The sequence below is a fragment of the Podarcis pityusensis genome, assembly GCF_964106645.2.
Source record: "Podarcis pityusensis genome assembly, contig: HAP1_SCAFFOLD_388, whole genome shotgun sequence".
Taxonomy (NCBI): Eukaryota; Metazoa; Chordata; class Lepidosauria; order Squamata; family Lacertidae; genus Podarcis; species Podarcis pityusensis.
In genome coordinates, this window is record NW_028293304.1 from 8,991 (window position 1) to 33,474 (window position 24,484).

Consider the following 24,484-nt stretch of genomic DNA (forward strand, 5'->3'; position numbering starts at 1 on the left):
ACAAGCAGAATGAAGAAGAAGAGGAGGAGTTTGGATTTGATATCCCGCCTTTCACTCCCTTTAAGGAGTCTCAAAGCGGCTAACATTCTCCTTTCCCTTCCTCCTCCACAACAAACACTCTGTGAGGTGAGTGGGGCTGAGAGACTTCAGAGAAGTGTGACTGGCCCAAGGTCACCCAGCAGCTGCATGTGGAGGAGCGGAGACGCGAACCCCGTTCCCCAGATTACGAGACTACCGCTCTAACCACTACACCACACTGAAAATGAATTTCGTCTGGTCCAAAAATGGCAACTAGGCATTCTGTTTTGGCGACTGTAACCTTGGTTTAAGGAGCCATTTAGCGCCTAACATCTGAAGCAGGAGAACTGATAACACTCCAAGAGGCAGAGCTACTTATGTAGGTACTGGAGCATATAGGGTTACCGTTAATTCTGCCAAAAGATCACAGTGTTCGGATGTCAATGTAAACCATTGCTAGGAAGCCTGGACTACCTTACTGGACTACATCTTTGACTATTGGCCAGGCTGACTGGGGCTGATGGGAGTAAATCTTGCAAATTCTGGATGGCGGTGGAGGATGGATGGCGGCAAACAGATTGAGATTGAATCCTGACAAGACAGAAGTACTGTTTCTGGGGGACAGGAGGCGGGCAGGTGTGGGGGATTCCCTGGTCCTGAATGGGGTAACCGTGCCCCTGAAGGACCAGGTGCGCAGCCTGGGAGTCATTTTGGACTCACAGCTGTCCATGGAGGCACAGGTTAAATCCGTGTCCAGGGCAGCTGTGTACCAGCTCCATCTGGTACGTAGGCTGAGACCCTATCTGCCCGCGGACTGCCTTGCCAGAGTGGTGCATGCTCTGGTTATCTCCCGCTTGGACTACTGCAATGCGCTCTACGTGGGGCTACCTTTGAAGGTGACCCGGAAACTACAACTAATCCAGAATGCAGCAGCCAGACTGGTGACTGGGAACGGCCGCCGAGACCATATAACACCGGTCTTGAAAGACCTACATTGGCTCCCAGTACGTTTCCGAGCACAATTCAAAGTGTTGGTGCTGACCTTTAAAGCCCTAAACGGCCTCGGTCCAGTATACCTGAAGGAGCGTCTCCACCTCCATCGTTCTACCCGGACACTGAGGTCCAGCACCGAGGGCCTTCTGGCGGTTCCCTCACTACGAGAAGCCAAGTTACAGGGAACCAGGCAGAGGGCCTTCTCGGTAGTGGCGCCCTCCCTGTGGAACACCCTCCCACCAGATGTCAAAGAGAACAACAACTACCAGACTTTTAGAAGACATCTGAAGGCAGCCCTGTTTAGGGAAGCTTTTAATGTTTGATGTATCATTGTATTTTAATATTCTTTTGGAAGCCGCCCAGAGTGGCTGGGGAAACCCAGCCAGATGGGCGGGGTATAAATAATAAATTATTATTATTATTATTATTATTATGCTCCCCACCCCTGAAGTAAACTCTTGTTTCTGACTTTTATTCATCTGAATGACACTTCCAGACTGACATTTAGGGAAGTGGGATAGAGCTAACTATACCTCTTTGTTTCCCATTAAAATGCTCTTGACATATGTAAATAGTCGTTGTGCCCTACAATGAATGGCAGCTGTCTTTAAATATTTCAGTACAATTGCTTATTCACTGTATGCCTAACAATATAAGCTACTGTTGATTTTTTTTGAAAGGCCAAGGCAAAATTATAGCTTTGAGAGAGTTCCTGGTTGTCTGCTAAAAGGTGCTCATTGTGTACTGAGATGGAAGTTAAATGCTTCCTTTTCCCAAGTTGCTTATCCAACCAATTGGTGACTGCAAACACTTCTATATATCAGTTGGACCTTTCTTTTTTAAAAGAGCTACTAAAGAAGGTATTACTTAACCCACAACAATAGCTGCCATTCTATGCACACATATAACACATTGTGGAGATTAGTATCCCTTCCTTAAGAGATAGCATGCATTTGTTTACTTGACAACATAATCCTATGCATGTCTACTCAGATGTTAGTCTCATTAAGTTCACTGAGGCTTCATCCTAGATAAGTGCTTGTAGGGTTGCAACCTGAAATACTTAGTGACCTGGACAGAATCTAGCAAAAATCAGCCATGACTAAATTCCACTGAAAGCAATAGAATAGGATTTAGTTATGGTTAAAAGTGGGACCTGAAACAAAATGCCATTGTATGTCTTCTCACTTTGGGGCCTTACCTGTTGTGCTATACAGTGCCAAAGGGCTGCCAGCTGACCCCAAATCTGAGCGTTTTATAGCTATATAGGGGTGGGCCATGCAGTTCTGGAGATGGGAATGGCATCCTCCAACCTAATTCTGCCCTTCAGAAAACTACAGTATAAGCTATCAGGGGGAGCATGAGCAGGCTGATTTCTTCTCTTTCTCAGCCCCTCATTTTCCTTTCAGTTGGTTGTTTTCAGTTTACACTCCACACAGTGGCGTAGCGTGGGGGGTGCAGGGGGGGCCGGCCGCACCGGGCGCAACATCTGGGGGGCGTGCGCTCGCACTCGCAGCTCTCTGCCCCCTGCTAAAATCCACGGGTTAGGGGGCGCAAATTACTTGCCTTGCCCCGGGTGCTGACAACCCACGCTACGCCACTGACTCCACATTTCCAGTGGCTCTCAGTAACCAACAAACAAAGCCATGGGAATCCAAGCAACAGTAAAATAGAAGTTATTATTAGCATGTAAAAAAAACCTATGCAAGTGTATACCCATACAATACAAAAGACAAGTTATCCAAGCCACTATGGCCACTGTAGAAACAAAAAGCTCTCCAAATAATGGGGTTGATGGGAATTGGAGTCCAACTGCATGTGGAGGACCACAGATTCCCCACCCTTACGTCCTCGGGGTTTACTCCTGAAGCTTTTCTCATGAATAGCTGCAAGGCAGTGGAGGTTTAGTTTTCAGTCTCCTAGAAGTGTAATAATAAGTACAGTGGTACCTCGGGTTACATACTCTTCAGGTTACAGACTCCACTAACCCAGAAATAGTACCGCGGGTTAAGAACTTTGCTTCAGGATGAGAACAGAAATCGTGCTCTGGCGGCGCGGCGGCAACTGGAGGCCCCATTAGCTAAAGTGGTCTTCAGGTTAAGAACAGTTTCAAGTTAAGAACGGACCTCCAGAACGAATTATTTAACCCGAGGTACCACTGTAATTAATAATTAGTAAAAGTTAATATGCTCTGAATTGTATGGTTATTGTGTTCACTAAATATCTAATGAGTCTAAGCAATAAATATCTGGTTTCTCTTGCTGTTACATGTTTGTGCAAAGCACATGTTGGGGAGAGGAGGGAGTATGCACTGAAACCTACTCGGTGCTCTCAGTTTTTGAACCAATGGGGTTAGGTCCAGTATTTAAAGAGCCCCCACCCCTGTTACATCATTAGAACCTGAACATAAACCTATGAAACTAGAAAAGAGCAAAAAATATCAATGTTTGGTCCAGATCCTAGGTATTGCACCCTCACTAAAGGAGACTGTATTTCTCTTTATCTTATATGCTGCTTTATTACAAGAATGATGACTAGACTACTGATCCTAAACTGAATATTTAGTTGCCCAACCACCCCCTCCAGAACCCACCATTCTCAACTGACTCTCAACTGCCTCGCATTCAAACTCCCTTCCATATCCTCATCCAATCATCACTTACCACCAGAATTCCACAATCTCTCTTTCCCCCTCCCTCCTTGACATTCCCATAATAATTCTGATACAATTACCTTAATAACCCTATTACATTCAGTATTTTATACACACTGCTTCCTATAACCATACTGTTAGAAGCACTTGAGCTTCCCATTCCTGGTTCCTAGGAAATGGGGGTGAGTAAACTGCAGGTTCTTCATCCCTGTTCTAAACAGGTGTCTTCCCCCAAATGATCCTGGGAATTGTAGTTTGTTAGAGGTTCTGGGGATTGTAGGTCTGTGGCACGAATCATTTCGGGGGAAGTAATGTGCTTTAAAGGCATAGTGGATGCTCTTTAAAACATAGCATCATAGAATTGTAGAGTTGGAAAGGACCCCGGGGGTCATCTAGTCCAACCCCCTGCAATGAAGGAATCTCAACTAGATGATCCATGGCTGATGGCCATCCAAGCACTGCTTAAAAACCTCCAAGGAAGGAGAGTCACTGCTTCAGGCCCTAAGGGCCTCTGGAGCAGGAGAAAACAAACTTGCTCCATCCTCCATGTGACAGCCCTTTAGACTTTAGTTATTGAAAGGGCTGTATGGTGTGGATCTCATATCAGTGTTATGAGAGTGTAAGCAACACATTTCTCTCTCCCCTTTCTCCACACCATGCAATGGTACCAATTGCAATGGTAACCAATTGCAATGGTAACCAGAAGGCTAGAGTTTGGAGCCCAGCCAGGGCTGCTGTGGGCAGGATCTTTGCATTGCCGGGGGTTTGACTAGATGACCCTTGGGATCCCTTCCAACCCTGCCATGCTATGATTATATCAAGGAGCTAAAGGACCAAAAAAGATGCTTCTGAAACATTTGGGAATCTTAGGAACATTCTCCTCACCCGTGGCTTCCAGCAAGAGCTTGCATCTTCCTTAGCAGAGCGGCAGTCCAGAACAAGGGGGAAAGGCTCACAGTTCAGGTAGGTGGAAATGCCAATTGAATGCCCTATACCAGGGGTGGCCAACTTCCAAGAGACTGCAATCTACTCACACAACTAAAAACTGGCAGTGATCTACCCCCATTTTATTGGGGTTCAGGTCACAGTTGTTGAGTTTTTTTAGAGAGGGTGTTCAGGAGGCTGAAGTTGCTTTGCTTATTTAGGGAAGGGAAACGCCACATTATTAAAGTATTTTGTGGAGAAAGAGAAACAGCAACTCACAAAAGGATCGCTGGGGGGGGGGGAATCGCCTCGGTTTGTAAACTCCATCTTCAGTTCTCCAACAATGCGGGGTGAGGGGCGGGGCCAGGAGGCGGCCAGCAATCGACCGCAATCAACAAAAACATCGCAGGGATCTACCAGTAGATCACGATCGACCAGTTGGACATCCCTGCCCTATACTATAGGAATGCTTCCTTCCCGTGTCCCCCCACCCTCATGTGCCAGACTGGTGCTAGCATGGCTGGGAGCCAGGCGCCTGTTGATTCCTCCATTTTCTTTGCAGGGAGGGAGCCTTTCCCCAACAGATACTTTGTTCTAGCCAAATACCTAGAGAGATGTGATGACCCTCAGGTACTGGGACAGATGGAAGGAAGGGGTCCTTGTGAAACACGTTTGGGGCATTTGTTGCTTCCAGCAAGTGCTTTTCAGAAGCATTGTTCCCTCCAACGGGAGGCTGAGCATAGCCATCACGACTAGTTGCCTTTGATAGGCCTCTCCTCCATGCAATTGTCTAGCCCTCTTTGAAAGCCATCCCATACAAGATGCTCTTGTGGTGCATCTGATTCTCCTGTGCTTCCTTGCTCCTGCAAGGAGATGACTATTGTGAGATCCTTTGGTTAACATCTATCTGGGCTGGAAAAAATTAAAGAATCAGAGGAGACTGGTGAGCTCCCCTTGAAGCACAACTGATCAAAGGCAGGCAGATCTGTTAGATGCTCAAACGACAAAAGATGCTATCATACCCCGCAAGTGTCTCATCTGATGGAGAAGAGAGCAGTTAAGTGGTCGGTGGGGCTCCAAGTTGTCGTTCCTGGATCCCACCACAGCCCTTCCAAGTTGCCCAAGAAATCAATGTCACAAGAGTTTTTTCCTCGCACCTCCTCCCCGTGATCCCACATGGGGCCTTCTCAGACATTTGCTGTGTCTGAACCAACAGATCCCACCAAACCAAGTAATCGAGGACCCAGTGAGAAAAGGAGTGTGCGCAGTCATACCAGAAATAAACACAACTAAACAGGTACTAGAAGTCACCCCAGAACTGGCCCTACTCAACATCTTCCAAGATAACAATGCCCACTCACACTATCAAGAGCTCATAACCCACTGACAGCATACGATTCAATATGGCTAACTTAACCTGACAACCCCACTCACCCACGCACAAACAAATCCCGCTGCAGCCAGCCAAAGATGATCAACCACACCCTAGGCCACCCTAACCTCTTTCACCATCAAGGAAACATAACAAGTGAATAGAAAGAGAACTTCCCCAAGTGACACTGACAGAAAAACCCCAAGCATACACTAAATAAAAGAACTTAAGCTTTGCCACCCCAGTCCCTCTCTCCCATCCCCCGACCCCCTTCCAGGGCTGGATTTAGAGGAAGACAGACCCTAGGCTACTCCACTTGGCATCAGGTGCACTTCTGTCATTTCTTTGCTGTTCCCTCACTCTTTGTCTCCCTGTTTTGTGGTCAACATTTGGCAAGGTGGCATTTGCTTGTTTCTCATGCTCATCAAAATCTTCTCTTTAAAAAATCCAGAAGTGAACTGTACAAACTTGCACAAGAACTCAATAACAGGTCTGATTTCTGAAGGGCTTTGCTGACCTTGTGAAAATGACCTAGCACACATATACCTCTAAGATTCTGCAGACTTTGGCTGTGAACTAGGGCCCCACAAAAAAAAAATTCAAGTTGGGCCCTAGAGTTTCAAATTGGTCCCCACTGGCTGGCCTTGAGTCTCATAGCTGCTGGGCCCAAGTTGCCCTGCCCTCACATGAAGTCTTGGGTTTGCAATTTTGGGAGAGGGGAGACTGTCTGCTGGGGGCAAGTAGGCTGGGGAGGCCCCCTAGATTTAGAGGCCCTAGGCTTCAGCCTACTTAGCCTATACATAAATCCGGCACTGGTCATGCAGTTTGACGTTCTCATCCATGTGTGTCTATTAATTCCTGACACTTCATTTTAATCCCTGTACTTCTTAGCAATCATTGGCTCTTAAGCAGGGTCCAGTGTAGCACAGATGTTTATTTCCATATTTCTCACACTGATTTCACAGCGTATGGCAGTAATTTCTTTCTGTGACTGTTTAATGCTGTTACCCTCTCTTCTTGAGTGATTATAGGGTAACATCCGAGTGCTACTGAACTGACCAGAAGCTGCTGCACTTGTCACCAGCCTCTTCTGAGGTCTAGGTCAGCTGTTTTTGTGCAGCCTTTTGAGTTAGCCGCATGGAACGTACAACAGCTGTTTGTCAATTACTGCTGAGGATTGTACTTACAAAAGCAGGTGTTAGGAGAAGGGGGGGGGGAACCATTGATTTTCCAAAATTATCTAAAGTAAGACAAGCTACTATTCCAGTTCTGAAAATATAATCCAGGGCATAGGACTCTCACAGAAAATGGAGCCCTCTAAAGAACAGTGACAGTTTCACCCATGTGCATTTCATTACAAATTATCGTACGTTTATGTGGAAAATCAATTCTCAGGGGGGCAGTGGTGGGCGGGAGGGGAGCCTGGTGGGCTGCTTGGTTGTGCAATGTAAGCAACACATGTTTGGGGCAGTTGGCCGGGAGGCTTATGCTTCAGCAGTGCTTGCATAACCGGCAGCTGAAACAATTAAAACTGTTTATTTTTACTGCATTTATATATCGCCTTTCTGCCAAACCACACAAGATGGTTTATTTTATTATTTTATCATAACTGCTTGCAGTCTAAATGGCATGACATAAGGGAGGCAAGGCGAAAATAAGCAAACTGGGGCATCAGCTCTTTATCCTGTTACATAATGACCAGCTAAAATGGCCACTGCTGGATAGAATTGTGTTGGGTTACTACAATACTTTCCATGTGGGATTGATCCAGTGTTTGCAGCTAGCTTGCTTCTGGGGTAAACTATCAACAGCATATAACCCCTTGTTTTCAGGATCCGCACTGACTCCTAAAACGCTTCTGGGCCACGTTCAAAGTTTTGGTACTCATGTTTAAGACAAGTAGGAACCAGGTTGCATAAGAGACTGCCTTGCCTCTTACATACCCAGTAACTCACTGTATTCTGCAGAAGAATCTCTTCTTGAAGTTCCTAAACTATCAGAAGCCCTCTGCAACAATTTGGAGGAGGACCTTCAATGTAGCTGCCTCTGTTTTGTGGAAAGCATCCCTGCTGAGATGTGACAGGCACCCATTCTCATTCTGAGAAGTTTTTCCAGCTGAATGAAAAAGCTTTAAATTTCTGCTTTGGGTATTTATCTATATTGTTTAACATTTATCTCTAGGCATTTTGTTATATGGTTGTGAATCACTTTGAAATCAATATGGAAGGAGATTAATTAATAACAACTTTTGACCCACCAAACAATGCAACCCATAAGCCATGCATTGTGCCACACATATTTTTTGTTACCTGAGTTAGATGACAAGAAAAGTGAATCAAATGCCCAGCATTATGTGACTGATGGGTGCCTTCAGCTTGAGAGTTACATCTTGTTTACATCTGCTGCCTAGCAAGCAACTTCTTGATTGATCTAGAAAAGGGTTGGAGAAACTTCTTTGGTCTGAGGGCCACATTCCCTCAGGTACAATCTCCGAGGGGACTCGTGCAAGTGATGAGCAGAACTGGTCACAAAGGTGGGAGGAGCAATAGATGTGACTTTTATCTTTGTTCAGTAGTCTACATTCCTGCCACGCAAAAGTCAGAGGAGTCTACACATCCTCCACACACATCTCTCCATCCAGGTAAGCAAAAAGCATAATCACAGTTACCAGCACACCCTAGCTAGACAAAAACGTCCTACATTCTAGAAAAATTGAATTCTAGACAAATGCTCTGCTTGTTCTTAACTATTCAACAACTTATGGGGCTGAATAATAAATAATTATTAAACATTAAAATTAAATTATACCCAAATAGTTTTCTTTTTATTAAATCCTATTATATCTGAATTTTTTGGAAAAGAAAAGGGTTGAACCAAGAGATGTTTACCTTGTCTGCTACTCATTGAGATCGTTATTTTTCTTGCTAAACATCTCTGTGTGCTTTTTTAATGGCCCAGTGGATTGAAAACTTAGTAAGTAAGTTTGATCATAGCAGAAATGCTTGTGCTTCAGTATGACTGATGTGAATGTGCTACTCGGTTCCTAGTTAGAAGCATAGGGAACGTTTGCGCTTTTAAAATTTTTGCTAAAGAACTGATGTGTCACTGGCACAATTTAGTTTTGCTTTCAAGTAATGTAAATGTAGTTCACCAAAAGATTTATCACCCTGAGTTAACGATCTTGATAAAATCTTGCTTCTCTTATCTTTTACACTACTGTTTTGGGAAGAGGCCATTGCTCAGTGGCGGAGCTCACACTTTGTTTGCAGAAGGACCCAGGTTCAACGCTTGGAGCTTCCAATTAAAAAGGAATTTAGACAAGTTTAGTAGGGCAAATGGCAGGGGCCCATGTGCCCCAGAGGACTGAGGGTGTTTGCCAGCATCCCTTTCTCCTTTTTCTTATCAGGACAGTGCATTGGCAACAATTCGCACTGTGCAGCGAAGAAAGGGTATAGGTGAGGCTGCAGCCACCCGCTAATCTTCATTTCATCAGAATGCCTCTGGGCTCTACCCTAGCAAAAATGTTCAAAAGAAAAAAAGAATGGTCTTCCATTCCTGCCACAACTGGCATGTGCTCACCCCCAACATGAATTTGACCTTTGAGCATTCCATTCAAATCATCAGAACTCTTCAGCTAAGGGCTGACTGTTCTTGAAAGGCCCAGTTGTTTCCTTGGCCTGCTAACTCATTGCTGAGGGAGAAAACCACCTCAGGGGTGGTTCTCCAGGCTACTCGCAAAGTGAATATGCTTTGCTGGAGACCTCCATCACCTTTTACGTAATTCCCGAGTTCTTTGTTCCATGAGGGATGGTGTAACGGGGGGGGGGGGAGTGGGGTGAGACTGAGCAGAAATGAAATGGGTGCAATCTGCTCAGTTCTACTTGGAAGAATTTAACAGCTGGAGCAGACCATTTCTGGTGCTAGGGTGCTCATCAGGTATTGTTAGGGAGGGAGGGGATATGGGTATTGTTTCCTAGATTTTCTTCCATTCCCCATACGCCATTCCACATATTCCCAAACGTTTGCTGATATAAGGCAGCTCTCCATATCCCTATGCCATGGGTCTTGTGAGGGATGGATGCCGACCAACCAACCAAGTGTCTTGCTATATATGTGATCTATATTCCCTTCTTGAGAGCACAAATTGAACAGATACTCATTATGGTATGCCATGATCAACTGTGAGAATCTTAGCACCCTAAGAAGCTTATCCTGGGTCAGATTGCTGGCCCATTCACTGAGCATTGTCTGCAAAGGCTAGCAGAGTATCTCCAGGATTTCAGACATGTATTTTTCTCAGTTCTTCTCAGAGATACCAAGGATCGAAAGCATTAGTTCAACTTCTGAGCCTTGGGATACATCCTATGCATAGTCTTAGCTGTGGGGTGGGGAGTATGTAATTTACTTTACTTCTTCCACTGCCTTCTTAGAGGGTGGAGAGAAGCCACAAGCAGCAGGGAGTTCCTCCTTTGTTCATGCCCTGCTGTGCTCCTGTTCCTCCCATTCTTCCCCCACTTATGCTGACAGTATCCTGCCAGAAGAAAGGCTGCTTTGGTGGTAGACTTTGCTGGCATAAGGGTATCTCTGTGCCCACATAGAGTCTAGTCTATTGTTCCTATCCCCACATAGTGCTACCCCCTTAGGGGTAGGATTGCATTGTGAATCATCTTTTCAAAACTTCTGGCCCAGTTTCAGGAGCCATTTCTGATTTAAGGAATATGTGTAAAAACCCGTATCCTTGTGTGGAAAACAGCCCCTGGCAAAAGTTGTAATACTCCCATTATGAGCCAGGATTATTTATTTATATTATTTCTTTCATAAGCGCTTTTTTTTTTTTTTTGGTGTGTTAAATTTACAGCAACTCTTACTCACCCTTCGAACATCCTTAATCCTTTCAGAAGTATTCAGTTGGCCACCGTGCTTCTCATCTTCTTTGGAAGTGAGAGAGAGAGAGAGGAAAGGAATGTACTTGATCTGCCAAAAAGAAAAGAGGGAAAAAATCACGGAAGAGGTCCCTTGGTATATAAAGTTTGCAGCCAATAAACTTGTTGTTTGAAATAAGATTAGTAAATGAACAATAACTGCAAGTGTTACCAAGGAGAGTAGAACACCATTAGAAGCAAACTATAACTGTTTCTCCTGTGTATTTTCCCCACCCCCCACTCATACATGCAAAACTCGGAGTGTTTTATGGATCTTTTTCTGATTTTATCTTATATGTTGTACTCTGCCTTGCTATATTTTTATGAAAGTGTGGGTTATCCATTCATAAATAAATAGAATAAGCCAAGAGGTCACCTCCTCCAAAGTGGAAGAGTGTAGTTATACTGCATATCTTGTCAAGTTATATAAGACTTCCATAGGTCTAGGTCCCTTCAAAAGGATGTTTCCAGCTAAGTTTTACTCAGAATAGACCAATGAAAATTAATGGACCTAAGCTAGCCATGTTCATTCATTGTCTATTCTAATTAGGACTAGTGTTGGATACAACTCAATGACCATCTTCCTGTAACTGCCTTAGGAGGAGAACACACTTCAGCCATCAGGGCCCTCTTGGAGCTGTCCAAGGTCCTGTCCTTGTTTGCCCTCTGCTTTGACCTGCCTTCACTGGACAATGCCTGCTTCCCCAGTGAGCCTCAACCTCCCACAAATCTGAAAAAGCAAAAATTGCAGATTAAAGGTGTTCAGCTGTTTGTTCCTGCTTTGATCAGCTGTTTTGGGGGGCAGGGGGGCGATCTGTAGTTAAATGGCTAAAGACTCCTCCATGCCATAATCCCAGTTTGGATTGCCCCCCCCCCCCATAATATACTACTGGCTTTTCAAAATATTTAGCCAGTAACTAATTGAGTGAATAATATTATGTCTGTTTGATCCCAAAAAGTTCTAGAATACCATCTTAAAAGCCCTTAGCTCTTATTCAGCCAATGAATTAATGACACATATTGAGTTAGTTGCTGTGCTGCTCATACTTTGTGAGGAGGTGTGTGTGAATCTGAATTTCTGATACGGGTTTGTCTCTGTAGATCATGGCATAAGTATAAGATTGACATAACTATAATATGACACAAGACACACACACACCCCATGATGAACTCCAGTAACCATGAAACCAGCCTGATTCCAGCCACCTGCTAAAAAGCATTCAGGAATATCCTGAATTCACACACATCTTGGCTTAAAGGTTAGCACATGCAAATGTATTTGTCAAGTACAAGATACTCAACTCCTCAGTGAGATCCAGATCTGAAGCCAGATCACAGACAAGAGATGGCCAGCTTCCGATAATGGCAAACTACTACAAGTCTTTCACCCTTTTTGTTAAGCAAATGGGAACAGGATGACCAAAGAGAACTAGGCAGGAAATTCTGGAAGGGATTATGGAAATTGCAGGAATCACTCAGTCCACAGCTCTCTCCCATCTATACTGGTGTACCTTGGCAAATTGGTATTTAAAAACCCATTCAATTCAAAGGTCAGTTAGCTCTCACAGCTCCAACAAGACAGAACTTACCCAGTGCTTTCCAGAACTCTAAGGACAGGTATATTTTCCTTCCCCCCTCTCCTAGTGTGAGTCTATGGCAAAACTGTCATGCCCATTCTTCTGTAAGCTTCATAGAATAGTTAGGAAATATTTAACTCTTTAATTAAAGTGTGTATGTATTGTAATTTGCCACCTGCTTCGACTGTAACTCTGCTGTCTAAAGTAGCATTTATATATATACAGTCATGCCTCAGGTTGAAGTAGCTTCGGGTTGAGCATTTTCGGGTTGCGCTCTGCGGTGACCCGGAAGTAACAGAACGCATTACTTCAAGGTTTCGCCGCTCATGCATGCGCAGATGCTCAAAATGACGTCATGCACGGAAGCGGTGAATCGCGACCCGCGCATGCGCAGACGCAGGTTGCGTTCGCTTCAGGATGTGAATGGGGCTCCGGAATGGATCCCGTTCGCATCCAGAGGTACCACTGTATATCTATTCTGTCATGCCTATTTTATATAATAAACCAAGCTTTCTTTATTTCTTTGTGTGAGAGCTTCTTGTGGGCATAAGGTTATGGGTTAACACACACATCATAACTCCCAGCAAACGATCCTAAAGGTCTCAGAAGTGTGTATATGAGCATGCATGAGTGCTGGCTGCACACACGTGGACACACAAACCTGCAGCCTTTAACCATACATTTTTTCAAGGATTTCATAGACTGGTCATTTTCTTATATTGGTGCATTATGCTATAAAGTCACAGCCTCACAGAACTGCTAGTCTCACCAGGGAATTTTGAAGATCTCCTCTGTAATACCCATCACCCTTGGTTCAGCTACCCTAGCAGATAGTTATCAGGTAGCTGTGGTGAATCTATAGCCTCATCCTATAACCAGATTAGTTACAGTATAAAATGTCTTATTTACTTGATGCACATTGGTGCCCCTGAGTGCATTCTACATTTCAAGAAGTTGCATTCCAAATTCCAGGCATCCCTGCTTCTCATTTCAGGAACTGGAAGATGAGAAGCTTGGTTGATTTTTAAAAACAGAACAGGCTGTTCAGCCATGTGGCAAAGATACTGCCATTTCCCAAATGTGTTAAGAACAAATTTGGAGCATTGCAAGAAGTTAATTGAATTCAGTATTGTGATCAGTATGGATATATTCTCCAATTATTAGAGTATGGAATATCTCCATACCAGGGGAAACAGAGAGGTCTTGAGTTGTTGTTGTTTTTAAAAATGTGCAATGCATTCCTTTACACAGAAGTAAGTCCCACTGTGCTTAATTTACTTCCAGGTAAGAGTACAGAGGATTGCAGAAGTTGATGTAGAGGAGGAATGAGAATGGACAGATCTGTCTGCTTCTGTTTATATCAGGCTCTTCAAGCATGTTTCCACATCAAGCTGCATTTTAAAAACAACAGCAGAAATATGCACATGGTATTTTCTCCATAAAATATGCATTTTTATTCTACCCTAAAATACATATTTTGGTGTGCATGGTAACCTAAAATGCTTGTTTTATCTGTATTTCAATATTCATTTGTTTTTTGAATGATCAGTTTGTGGTTCTGTATTGAAAAATTGAAAGATGTGCAAAAACCAAAGCTATTTGTGTTCCAATCTGCATCATAGCCTGTGAAGTGAATGGAGTCAGCTCGCTTTAATATTGCAGACCCAACAAGATCTCCCAGCATCCCTCAGAAGAAATTGACATGGGCAAAACGTGAAACAATTTGAAAAGCTGGATGGCTTTCAAAAAGATGCTCAGGCAAGTCTTGTTGTGGGGCTGATGTTCAAGCAAAGGGAACAAGTCTAGTGACAGACTGTCTGCCCGGCTCATAAATCTGCAGACAAATTTAAGTTTTCACCTGGAGCTACATTTACAAGTATGTCAATGAAATTAAAATCAAAGCCCCTTGCCTGGCCTGCGGGAAAGGAAATGCATCATGAGAAGAGAATGCTTTCCAGCACTCGCGGATCCTTCTAAGTTTCTGAAATCCTCCAAGTTAGCACTGTAGCAACAAGAATCCCAGAGTGGAATGTGTTGAACACGCTCATGATTAATGTGGCAGTTCTTCAGGAAGGATGTAAAGGTCAGGTTGAGGAGGACTCTGGTTATTTATGAGGCAGAAATCTTTTAGGTATTTCCAAGGGTGTTATTCAAGTCAGCATTATTCTGTGACTGAACTTGGATTTGACATTTTTGGATTTCAAAGACAGTTGACGAGAAATGCCTAGCAGGTTGTGTGTGTGGCGGCAGTTGAAAGGGGAAACAGAATGAAAATTAAGCTTCTAATCGTTGTTGCAAACATGTCACAAACTTTGTCTCCCAAACTGGGAATCTTTTAAAGCTATTGTAGCTCACTCCTTCCTTCCAACCATTATCATATGTTGTTCCTCTGTATTTCCATGGTGCTCTCAAAACAGCAAACATGCCAGAGGAGAATGTATTTCCTTTCATTAAATATAACCCTGATTACTCCTTGGCTCTAGGCATTTTTCATCAGCAGATAACAGTTCACTAATGAAGTTGATATTGCTTTTTCAGCTGACTCATGCCAGCACTGGGATTAATCAGTTAAAGGGGGGGGGGATGTATATCCTTGTTCATAGACACAGTTGGCACTCTACATTTTATAAACCAAATGACAGAAGAATTGTGTTCTTTTCTATGAGACTTTTCTATTATATATTCCAGCAGATTATTGTTTGGCTTTGAATGATTCTGCTGTTTAAATGGTGGCACCTTTTTCTTCTTTTTCTCTTTTGCAAACTGATTTTGCATTTTAGCATCACATATTGGCTGGATCCAGACTGATTTAGTCACACTTTAGTCCCATGGATACATCTGTTTCATTGTTTTCAATGGGACTAAATGGCATCTGATGTAGTCTTAATCCAACCCATTGAATTATTAGATTTTTGGATGGCCTTGCCCTAAAAGGTTGTCAAAAATATTTAAATAAATTAAATATTAAAATGATGACAAAGTGTATTTACATGATGTAAAATAGATTTATTTAGCCACCAAGAATCATCAGAACATAAGAAGAGCTCTATTGGATCAGACCAAAGGCCCATCTAGTCCAACCTTCTGTTTTCACAGTGGCCAATCTGCTTATGGAAAGCTCACAAACAGGGCTCACTGTCTGGTTGCAGCTTCCAGCAACTGGTATTCAGAGGCATATTGCCTCTGGTACTGGAAGTAATATAGTCATCATAAAATAGTATGCATTGGTGTTGGTTAGAGCAAGGTGCTGATAATGCCAAGGTTGCAAGTTTGATCCCCGTATGGGACAGCGGCATATTCCTGCATTGCAGGGGGTTGGACTAGATGATCCTCAGGGTCCCTTCCAACTCTACATCTCTATGATTTCTATGAAAGCCTTATCCTCCAGGAAATCATCGAATGAAATGTCTGGTTGGTTAGCAGCCCTTGGGCAGTTCCCACATGTGCCCAAAACTTTGCCCAAGTATTGTGTACAGCTGATTTTACAGATAACTCATTCTGAGTATCTCTGGAACCTGACCATAAAGTTGCCATGTAGTATTTAAGCATTGTTTAATTGCTTGATGTGCCTATGTCAATAAAGAAAATGTCTTCCCTAGTTAATTGCAACATGGCTGGAATGGGGGTGTTAATTTCTTTTGCAGGACGTGCTTGCCCCACCTCCTCTGTTTGCAAACGAATGTGGCTTCGAGACACTACTGGATGGACTGCTTGCTTGCAAAATGAATCATGTTCTTTGAACCAGTACAATACATTCTACCCAAATGAGGCAGAGCTACCACTGACCTCCTCTTTTTGTGTGTGTTTTCCTGCTGTGGCAGTAGTCTCAGTGCGTCAAGGCTCTCCAGGGCTTCTCATTTGGCATTGTCTCCCTCCCTGACAAAGGACCCTAGGAAATGTCGGGTCCTTCCAGGTTCAGAAGACCTTGAAGAGCACCCACACTACTACTGTAGTTTAAGAGTAGTTCAACTTGAAAGGCTGCTGCTGTTCAAGTTTAGACAGTATTGGCCATGGCAAAGTGGCAGTGGTGTAGCCCTTTGCCCACAGTGCTTTGCTCTCGAGAAATAACCATTCCTCAGAGCAAGATGCAGCTAACCAGAGAGCCCCGTATGAGTGCTATTGACTGCTTTGCCGCAGGGGCAAAGTGGTGGTCTTGGGTCACAGCCACACAATACATTTAAGAAGTTAAGAAAAGCCCATTGGATAAGGCCAGTGGTGCAGCTAGTCCAGGGTTTCTGAAACTTGGGTCTCCAGCTGTTTTTTTACTACAACTCCCATCATCCCTAGCTAGCAGGACCAGTGGCCAGGGATGATGGGAGTTGTAGTCCAAAACAGTTGGAGACCCAAGTTTCGGAAATGCTGATCTACTCCAACATTCTGTTCTCACAGTGGCCAACCAGTTGCCTATTGGAAGCCTCAAAGGAAGGACCTGAGTTCAAGAGTGCTCTTCCCACTTGTGATTCCCAGCACTCAGAGGCATACTGTCTCTGACATGGAGGCAGAGTGTAACCACCATGGCTAGTAGCTCCTGATACTCCATGAATTTACCTAAAGACATCCAAATTGGTGGCCACCATAACTTCATGTGAGAGCACTCACAGCCATGTCTCTCCCCCCCCCCCCCCAAGAATACATAAGACTGATGCATATCCCTGCCCTCCCTGGGCTGCTTTTCCAAAAGAAAGATGTGATTGTTTCTGAGCACATTCATTTGTATGTTTACTATATGCTATGACTCTTAGAATTAAAGAACATGCTTAGCCCAGGATTCCCCCACCCCTTGCAACTGAACCCACAGCCCTTCCACACAAAACTCCATTCTGTTTTCCTCTGACACTTTCTTCATTTCAGAAGCCTAAGTGGGGAGCCTCTCATTTGTTGCTATTTTTTAAACAACTGAGAGTCAGAAAATCTTTCTAATCTGCCACTTACCCTGAGGTCAACTCATAGATCCCAATTTACCAGTAGATGACTGCTATATGCCAAGGCCAGATGATGCCTATGTTATAATACAGTCTTCAACCATCTTAAAAACAATTCCCTTCCCTCAAGCCACTAACCGCACACTGCAGTGGCGTCACCAAAGGGAGAAAGCTAAGGAACGCTCTGAGAGTCTGCTTCCTATGCAGCCCTCTGAATACTGGGGGCTGAACATTGGCATTTCTGTGGGTTCCCAGAAAGCACACCCTGCTCTTCCCCTTAGGCAATGGTGATCATGCATGATGTGTGGGGCAGGAGGTGAGTGCTTATATGGTATGAAACTAAATAGATACACTAGCGCAATGATTTCTGCTTGTGCCTTTTCCTCTCAATCTCTGCACAACCTCCCCAAATCTGCTCTAGAGGGTTGAGGAAAATCCCAGCACAGATTAAGCAGGGGGCAGGGGGAGTCCCTTCGCACAGCCCAAAGGATTCTTGCAGTAGTGAATCTATTTTCTTGTATAATGCCCAAGGGCAGTTTCATCCATGCCACAATCAATGTCCCCTCCACAAATGTCTGGTGGTGGTTTCAACAATAGCACTGGGTGTGGTAAGGAGGAGCTGCCCTCTACAAATTGGTGTTGCTTGAGTTTATTTGGACAGGACCAGGACAGGGCAGTGACAAGATCTAGGCTGTGTAGGTGCACCAGCAGAGCCCATCTGGCGTTTCCACTGATGTTCACCAACCCTGGACTCACTGCCGCTGTGCCCTGCTTCAGCCCGATCTTGGTAAGCTGCAGCAATGTTGGAAGGTGGCTGAACATGTCCACCACCCCAGCAGCTATGGGGTGCCAACCCAGAGTACCCTGATGTGATCTGCCACTCAGAAACAGCCCTTACTTTATGTCATTGATGCACCATTCTTTTATGTGCTATTAAACCAAGGACAAGAACAATGTTGTTGATATGTTTTTATTAAAAATGGATGAAACTGATATGAAGTAAGATCTACTTTTTTTTACCGCACACATAAAAAAATACAAATGCACTTTACAGTGTATTTACACAACATTTCCCACGTTTCAGCTTCATTGAGTTGAAAACCAAAATGAGAAACTACAAAGGTTAAAATATCTATTTTACATTATCTACAAAATGTATATTCTACTCTGACCAAAAATCATAGGAAAACACTTTGATGCATGTGGGGAGGGGAGTGATGAGACATAAAACAGGCGTCTTAAAAAATATAAAACACATCAAAGCTCATTAAATAATTACATTAATAAATAACTTTTTGTTCAAATTTACTTTTGAAGCTGCTGTCATGCGTATTTTGCTTTTGTTTACAACTCTATGGATACAAAGGTTTGGAAGAAAATGATCAGCATGAACAATGCTCCCCCCCCCCCCCCGGTGTGAAATCCAAATCATTCCTTTTCTTTTAAATGAGAGGTGTGAGACATGGATTAAATACTTGATTGAGAACATGTGCCCATAAAAACACAACAGCAGCTCTCTACAATATAAAACATCGCATGTCCATGTCAACAGCTCTTTTGTTTCCAGTAAAAAGAAGTTCATTGAGCTGCAGGTCTGGAGCCCATCTTGAAAATATAGATGCTCAACTCACCCCCCCCCCCCAATGAAAAAGGTCCTTATGCACAGAATGCCCTTTTGAGTTTGGTCAAAGCCACAAGTATATGTACACCCAGCTGTGAAGCAAACAATGACATGATAGAGTTTTCATTAGGCAGTGATATCTGTAAAGCAGGCAATTCATTGATAAGTTCAAATTTTAAGATGCATGGCTGAGTTCTAACTTGGGGGATGCTTCATGGATTTGCTGTTCCTTTTCCTCTCTTTATGATGCTGCGCAGGCTTTGTTTGAGATGCTCCTTCAAAGTTATGGCTGGATTCGTTGTGTTGCCTGGTGTATCTCTTGCACTTGCAAGCTGTAACGACAGTTACTTTGTAGGTTCTTGTACTTCCATCTTGACACTGAAGCTGAATCCTTTGGGTGCGGGTCTTGTCATTGACACATCGCCACTCCTGTGAGCTCCTTCTGCTCCAGTACTTGGAACCATAGCCTCCTCCGATCCAGTTAGGCAACACCGGCAAAGGGAGACATTCCCCAGCGCACACCAGCTCTTTCAGAGGGTTTATACTGGTACATTGGCCATCAGAAATGTATTTGGTGGATCTCAGTTCCCGGCATCCAACTTGAACTCGACCTGTCAAAGGCACAGAATATGGAGGTCAACACTCAAATTCCAATGGCCTACATTTATTTCTTGCATCAGAGTAGCTCACAAAGCCTTGGTACCCATGTTTATATGTCCTTCATGTGGCAGTGGGATGGAGCTCCTTCCTGCTGCACTATGTGTAGATGATGCAATATGCAAGCCAGGAAGTCCATGTCAACATCCATATTTTACATTATTGCTCCTCCCCCTTGCTGCTGCAACCAACTTCATAAGAGTAACTGTTTGTGGATCTGCTCATGCAGGGATTCACAGAGTATTGCAGCAGCTACTTCTGTGATCACAAGATACTGCCCATCACCCAAGCAGCCACTGTAATTTCCCTTGATTCCCTGCAACACACATTTTACTGCACATACACACCGGCTACAATAACACTGGCACCAAATCTCTTTTGAGGGTGAGAAATTGTGTCAGCAGGGCTTCCATGGAAGCTGGTATTGTGCATTCAACTCTTGTTACACCATCTGAATGGTGGAGGAATGAGAGGGGCATGTTTCTCCTCAGTCACATGGAGACTGGGCAAATGTCTGAACTGGGGCACAGAAAAGGTCGACCCCTGGCAGTCAGTTGATGTTTCATGGATGTTCTGGGTGATTATTTGGTATATTTTCCCACTATAGATGTGTACTTCATCTAGCCCAGTGTTTCCCAAACTTGGGTCTCCAGCTGTTTTTGGACTACAATTCCCATCATCTCTGACCTCTGGTCTTGCTAGCTAGGGATGATGGGACTTGTAGTTCAAAAACAGCTGGAGACCCAAGTTTGGGAAACACTGATCTAACTCAATGGAGGCCAGGCACTGATTATTGGCTTCTACTTCTCCCTCTGGCCCAGGGGTGGAGAACCTGTGACCTTCCAGATGTTGGTGGACTACAGCTCTCATCAGCCCCAGCTAGCCTGGCCAAGAGACAAGAGTTCAAGTCCAACAGTGCCTGGAGGGCCACAGGCTCCCCATCCCTGTTCTGGGCCAAAACTGAATGACTAAAGCTGTAATGTAATAGTGCAGGTCTAAAAGCTAGTGGGATTGCCCCAGAGTAAGTAGGTTGCTAATTGTGGCCTGTTTGTATATAAGCTGCCTCAGCTTCTGATGGTATCAGAAGTAATACTGTGTTAAAAGCTTCCATCCATCTACCTGACTTGCATGAAATCATTGTCCTGGATCTTGATCTAAGATGGATTTGTTCCAAGATGTTAAGTATTTGTTTAGCTAGTGTGAAGATTTATGCGTGTTGTTTGGGGAGTTTAGGAAATTAATATGCTGGATTTAAATAACAACAATACAAAAAAGCTCAATGTATGCATACTATCTTCAAGGAAAACTCTAGCTCTGAGGAAGATTCTTAGAAAACTGTATTCTATACATTTTTCTTTGTCAAAATACACAGTTTTCTTCAGGCGACAGTATTACAGTATTGCAACATTGCTTGTCAGTATGCTTACTTAAAACAGGTAATACTGCTAAACCTGAGGCAATATTATTTCATTTTTTTAAAAAGGCAACTGACATTGTACCAAGGCACTGAACCAGCCGCAGATACAGACATGTTTGTGCCTGCTTACATCTGCAGAGATATACCCTCAATGAAGTAAGCACAATTCCTTATTTTAATAATTACCCTTTGAAATGAACACACACCATGAATTTCAACACACACCTTTCACTCTTCTGCTTTCTCTTTCTTAAAGAAAGTGGAAACTGTGCAATGTTATTCAAGAGCAATGCAAATAAGCAGAATTATAGTTAATTAGCAAAGCGTCACGCCCATGATATTTCAACTTATGTTTGCTGCTTTGATTTCAAGTAGAGTTGAATGACCATTTTAGAAGAAGAAGAAGAAGACATATGGACTTTTTTGCAGTCTCCTCAATATGGAGGGATATTTGTCTGGAAGAGCTTATGCGAAAGGTTTGTCTTATATGGGCACAACAGGCCAACTCAAATTTACCAAACCTTTTGTGGAGGGAGGGTGTTAGGTGTAATCTAACACTCCATGCACAATGGATTTTTCAACCAACTCCGTTTTTCAGGAACCAGGTATTCCTTAAGGCACACTCTGTAAGGACGTTCTTTTGTGCAAGATGGCACCAATAGGGTTCGCACAAGAGATCTTCTCCAAATTCTAGTAAGTCAAAGCTGAATTTGCTAATGTGCCAACATGCCATGTCCATCAACCAATTCCCTCTCTATGGTGACATTCTGCAGGAAGTCTCCACCCAGGTTGTGTGTGTGTGACTATTACTTGAAGAGACAGCAGCTTCACCAACTATTCCCCACTGACTATTTTAAGAGGAATAGATTTCTGCACACTGTTCCTCACCCAAATAATTTTGATCCAGGTTTGCATCCTGCACCTGGCTCAGGAATGTGAGTGAAAGGAAGTGGTTACCACTTTGCATTGTCTGTCTTCTTCAGTGCTTGCATGCGTACAACTTTAGCTCCCCTCCCACCCCCGTAGTGACAGTTCGCTGACAATGAATGCATACCGGGCTGTTCATGTAATCTTGCATTGACAAGATATTTCCTGTGTATTTAAGCTACGCTTAGCAGAAATGCAGGCAAGCCTTTTTTCCTTGTTTTAAAAAACGTGGTCATCAACTTTTTTTTACTCTTTTGGGAGTCAAGGATGTTCTGGTTTATGGCTCAAGTCAACTCGACCACCCCCCCCCCGGGAAAAAAAAACAATTTCCCAACTGTGCCCCTCTTTTTTTTTCCAGCCAAAAGCCCAATCAGGGGAGCAGGGCATTTTCAAAGGCAAGTTGGAGCAGAGATCCCGGGTAGGTTGTGAACCTGTTTGTTGACACTGACTAGAGGAGTTAAGCAGGTAAGTGCTAATTCAGGAAGTAAAAAACAAAAATGCTGGAACCAAATCAAAGCTTGGCTGCTGAAAGTAAATGTTAGCTTTGTGAAGGGGCACAGACGAGTGAGCTAGCTGAAAAGCCCGCTGAGAGAGAGAGAGAGAGAGAGAGAGAGAGACAGAGACAGAGACAGAGACTAGAGGAGAGAAAGCATTGTCTCTCCTGAACTACAGTACTTTGTCCCTTACAAAGACGCTTTATGAGAAATGAAAGGTAATCTCAAGTAGCCCCCGATCTGGAAGGAGAAAAAAATAAATAACCCAAGCACTTCTCTTTTTCTCCATTTAATATTCTGTCTTTTGCTCCCTGTTCAGATCTCATGAGCACAAGATCCAGGAGAGAACTCCCAAATGCAAAAAGCCTGGATCTAATTTGGAATTACTAATAATAAGCCTGCCACGTTTTTGGCACGAGAACTCATTCATTTTTATTTTTATTTTAAAAAGCGTGCTTGGAGGACCCCCCCCCCCCCTTGAGACGGAATTCTCCACAAGAACTTCTAAAGGGGTGCATCCTTAATGGCAAACACAATTCGACTTTTGAAACATCGTATGTAAAATAAAATAAAGGGCAGGGAGTGTACTTGAGGAGGGGATAACGAACAGAGCGCATCTGCACAACTCCAAACAGATACTTACTGGTCCGGTCGAATCCCGGGTGTCTGCCTCCATTTCTCGCTTGGTTCAAGGTGCTGTTGTTGCTGGAGCTGGCTGGAATGGGTTTCACCACGTGGGAATAAAGGATCTCGGTGGCATCGTTCTTGAAAGCCCAGCAGCCCTTCAGGAGCAGGCAGGCGAGCAGAATGCCAGAGAGCTGTAGAGCGGAGAGGAGCATGGCTGGCTCAAGCTGTGCGCGCGCCTGTTGAATCCCAGCTGCTGCTGCTGCTGCTGCTTCCTCCGCCGCCTTTTCTGCAACTGTGAAATTCCTCCTAGAGACTCCCTTTATATAGTCCCAGAGGCTTGGCACTCGTGGAAGTGTAAGCTTGGGGAGAGCTTCAGGATGAAAACACAGACAAGGAGAGGGTGGGATCCCCTGGAAGCAGCAAAGGATTCTTTTTTTTTTACCAGTGGAAGGCTGGAGCAAAGGAGGAGCTTAAGGGGGAAAAGTCACTAATTGCAGGATTCCTAGGCCAGGTTTTTGAGGATGGGGAGAGGGAGGGAGGAATCGAAGAGCTGTTCAGTAGCAACCAGACACTGCAGAGGGGATAAGCTGGTTTGCCGTTTCTGACACTCTGCATACCTGACTCCCCCTCTCACCTGCTGCATACTCACAATACCTTCAAAGCACATTCGAAGCACATTTTCTCCTTCAAAGAATTATGGGCACTGTGGTTAAGGGTTGCTGGTGGGAATTGTAACTATGGGAGGGCTAAACTACAGTGCCCAGAATTCTCTGAGGGGGGATGATACGCTTTGAACATGTTTGGATTCAAGGTTTCAGGAGTATGCAGCCTGAATCACTGTTGCCAGCAAGGATTTGTCTTCCTAAGACTTTCTACTACTGTATTGGGTGGGAGAGAGGGATGGATTTTGTCATTTATGTGAAAGATGCAAAATTGTTCTGCACACTGCGGAAAAGGTTCAGGGCAAGCATACTTTTCTGGAAGGGGGAGAAAACGGCAGCCCACTATATGTGTCCCGTGAATAATTTAATGATGGCCTAGAGAAAGATTTTAATAATGTAGCTTTGATCAACGCAAAGCTTTCCTAAAGCAACGTTTGTGTTAGGGGAATTGTCTCTTCTCAATGTGCTAGAAATTCTCTGCTGTACTTCTCTGACACTGCTGACAAAGATAATACGCATTCTTTGCCCCAAAGGAAGTTTCTTTAGACAGCTTCGGCAGCTCACATGGCCCAAGTTAGCCTCATTAAGCCCAGTGGGAATACTCTAGCATAAGTGGCACATAACTTGGAGCTTTCACTTCATGAATCGTCTACTGCTATTTGAAGGATGTGAAAGTATATTTTACATAATGAGTAATA

General features: G+C 43.9%; 1 protein-coding gene and 1 long non-coding RNA gene across 2 annotated transcripts; one reads left to right on the plus strand and one right to left on the minus strand.

Annotated features, from left to right (window-relative positions):
* The first annotated feature begins 7,393 nt into the window (after window positions 1–7,393).
* On the plus strand, window positions 7,394–19,018 carry LOC308469115. Its single transcript, XR_013982009.1, has 2 exons — window positions 7,394–10,979; window positions 13,744–19,018. It is a non-coding gene; the product is annotated as an uncharacterized lncRNA (long non-coding RNA).
* Window positions 18,336–23,434, minus strand: SOSTDC1 (sclerostin domain containing 1). Its single transcript, XM_081024441.1, has 2 exons — window positions 23,141–23,434; window positions 18,336–19,613 (listed from the first exon to the last, which is right to left on the minus strand). The coding sequence occupies exons 1-2, from the start codon at window positions 23,334–23,336 to the stop codon at window positions 19,198–19,200; spliced, it is 612 nt and encodes a 203-aa protein (XP_080880567.1). The 5' UTR covers window positions 23,337–23,434; the 3' UTR covers window positions 18,336–19,197.
* Between the last annotated feature and the right edge of the window lie 1,050 nt (window positions 23,435–24,484).

What these genes read in the sequence shown, in the direction of transcription:
- SOSTDC1 (XM_081024441.1), bottom strand. Translation starts at nt 23,336, where the DNA reads ATGCTCCTCTCCGCTCTACAGCTCTCTGGCATTCTGCTCGCCTGCCTG. An exon ending in CCCGGGATTCGACCGGACCA is followed by an intron (nt 19,614 to 23,140) that starts GTAAGTATCTGT and finishes TGCCTTTGACAG; the next exon opens with GTCGAGTTCAAGTTGGATGC.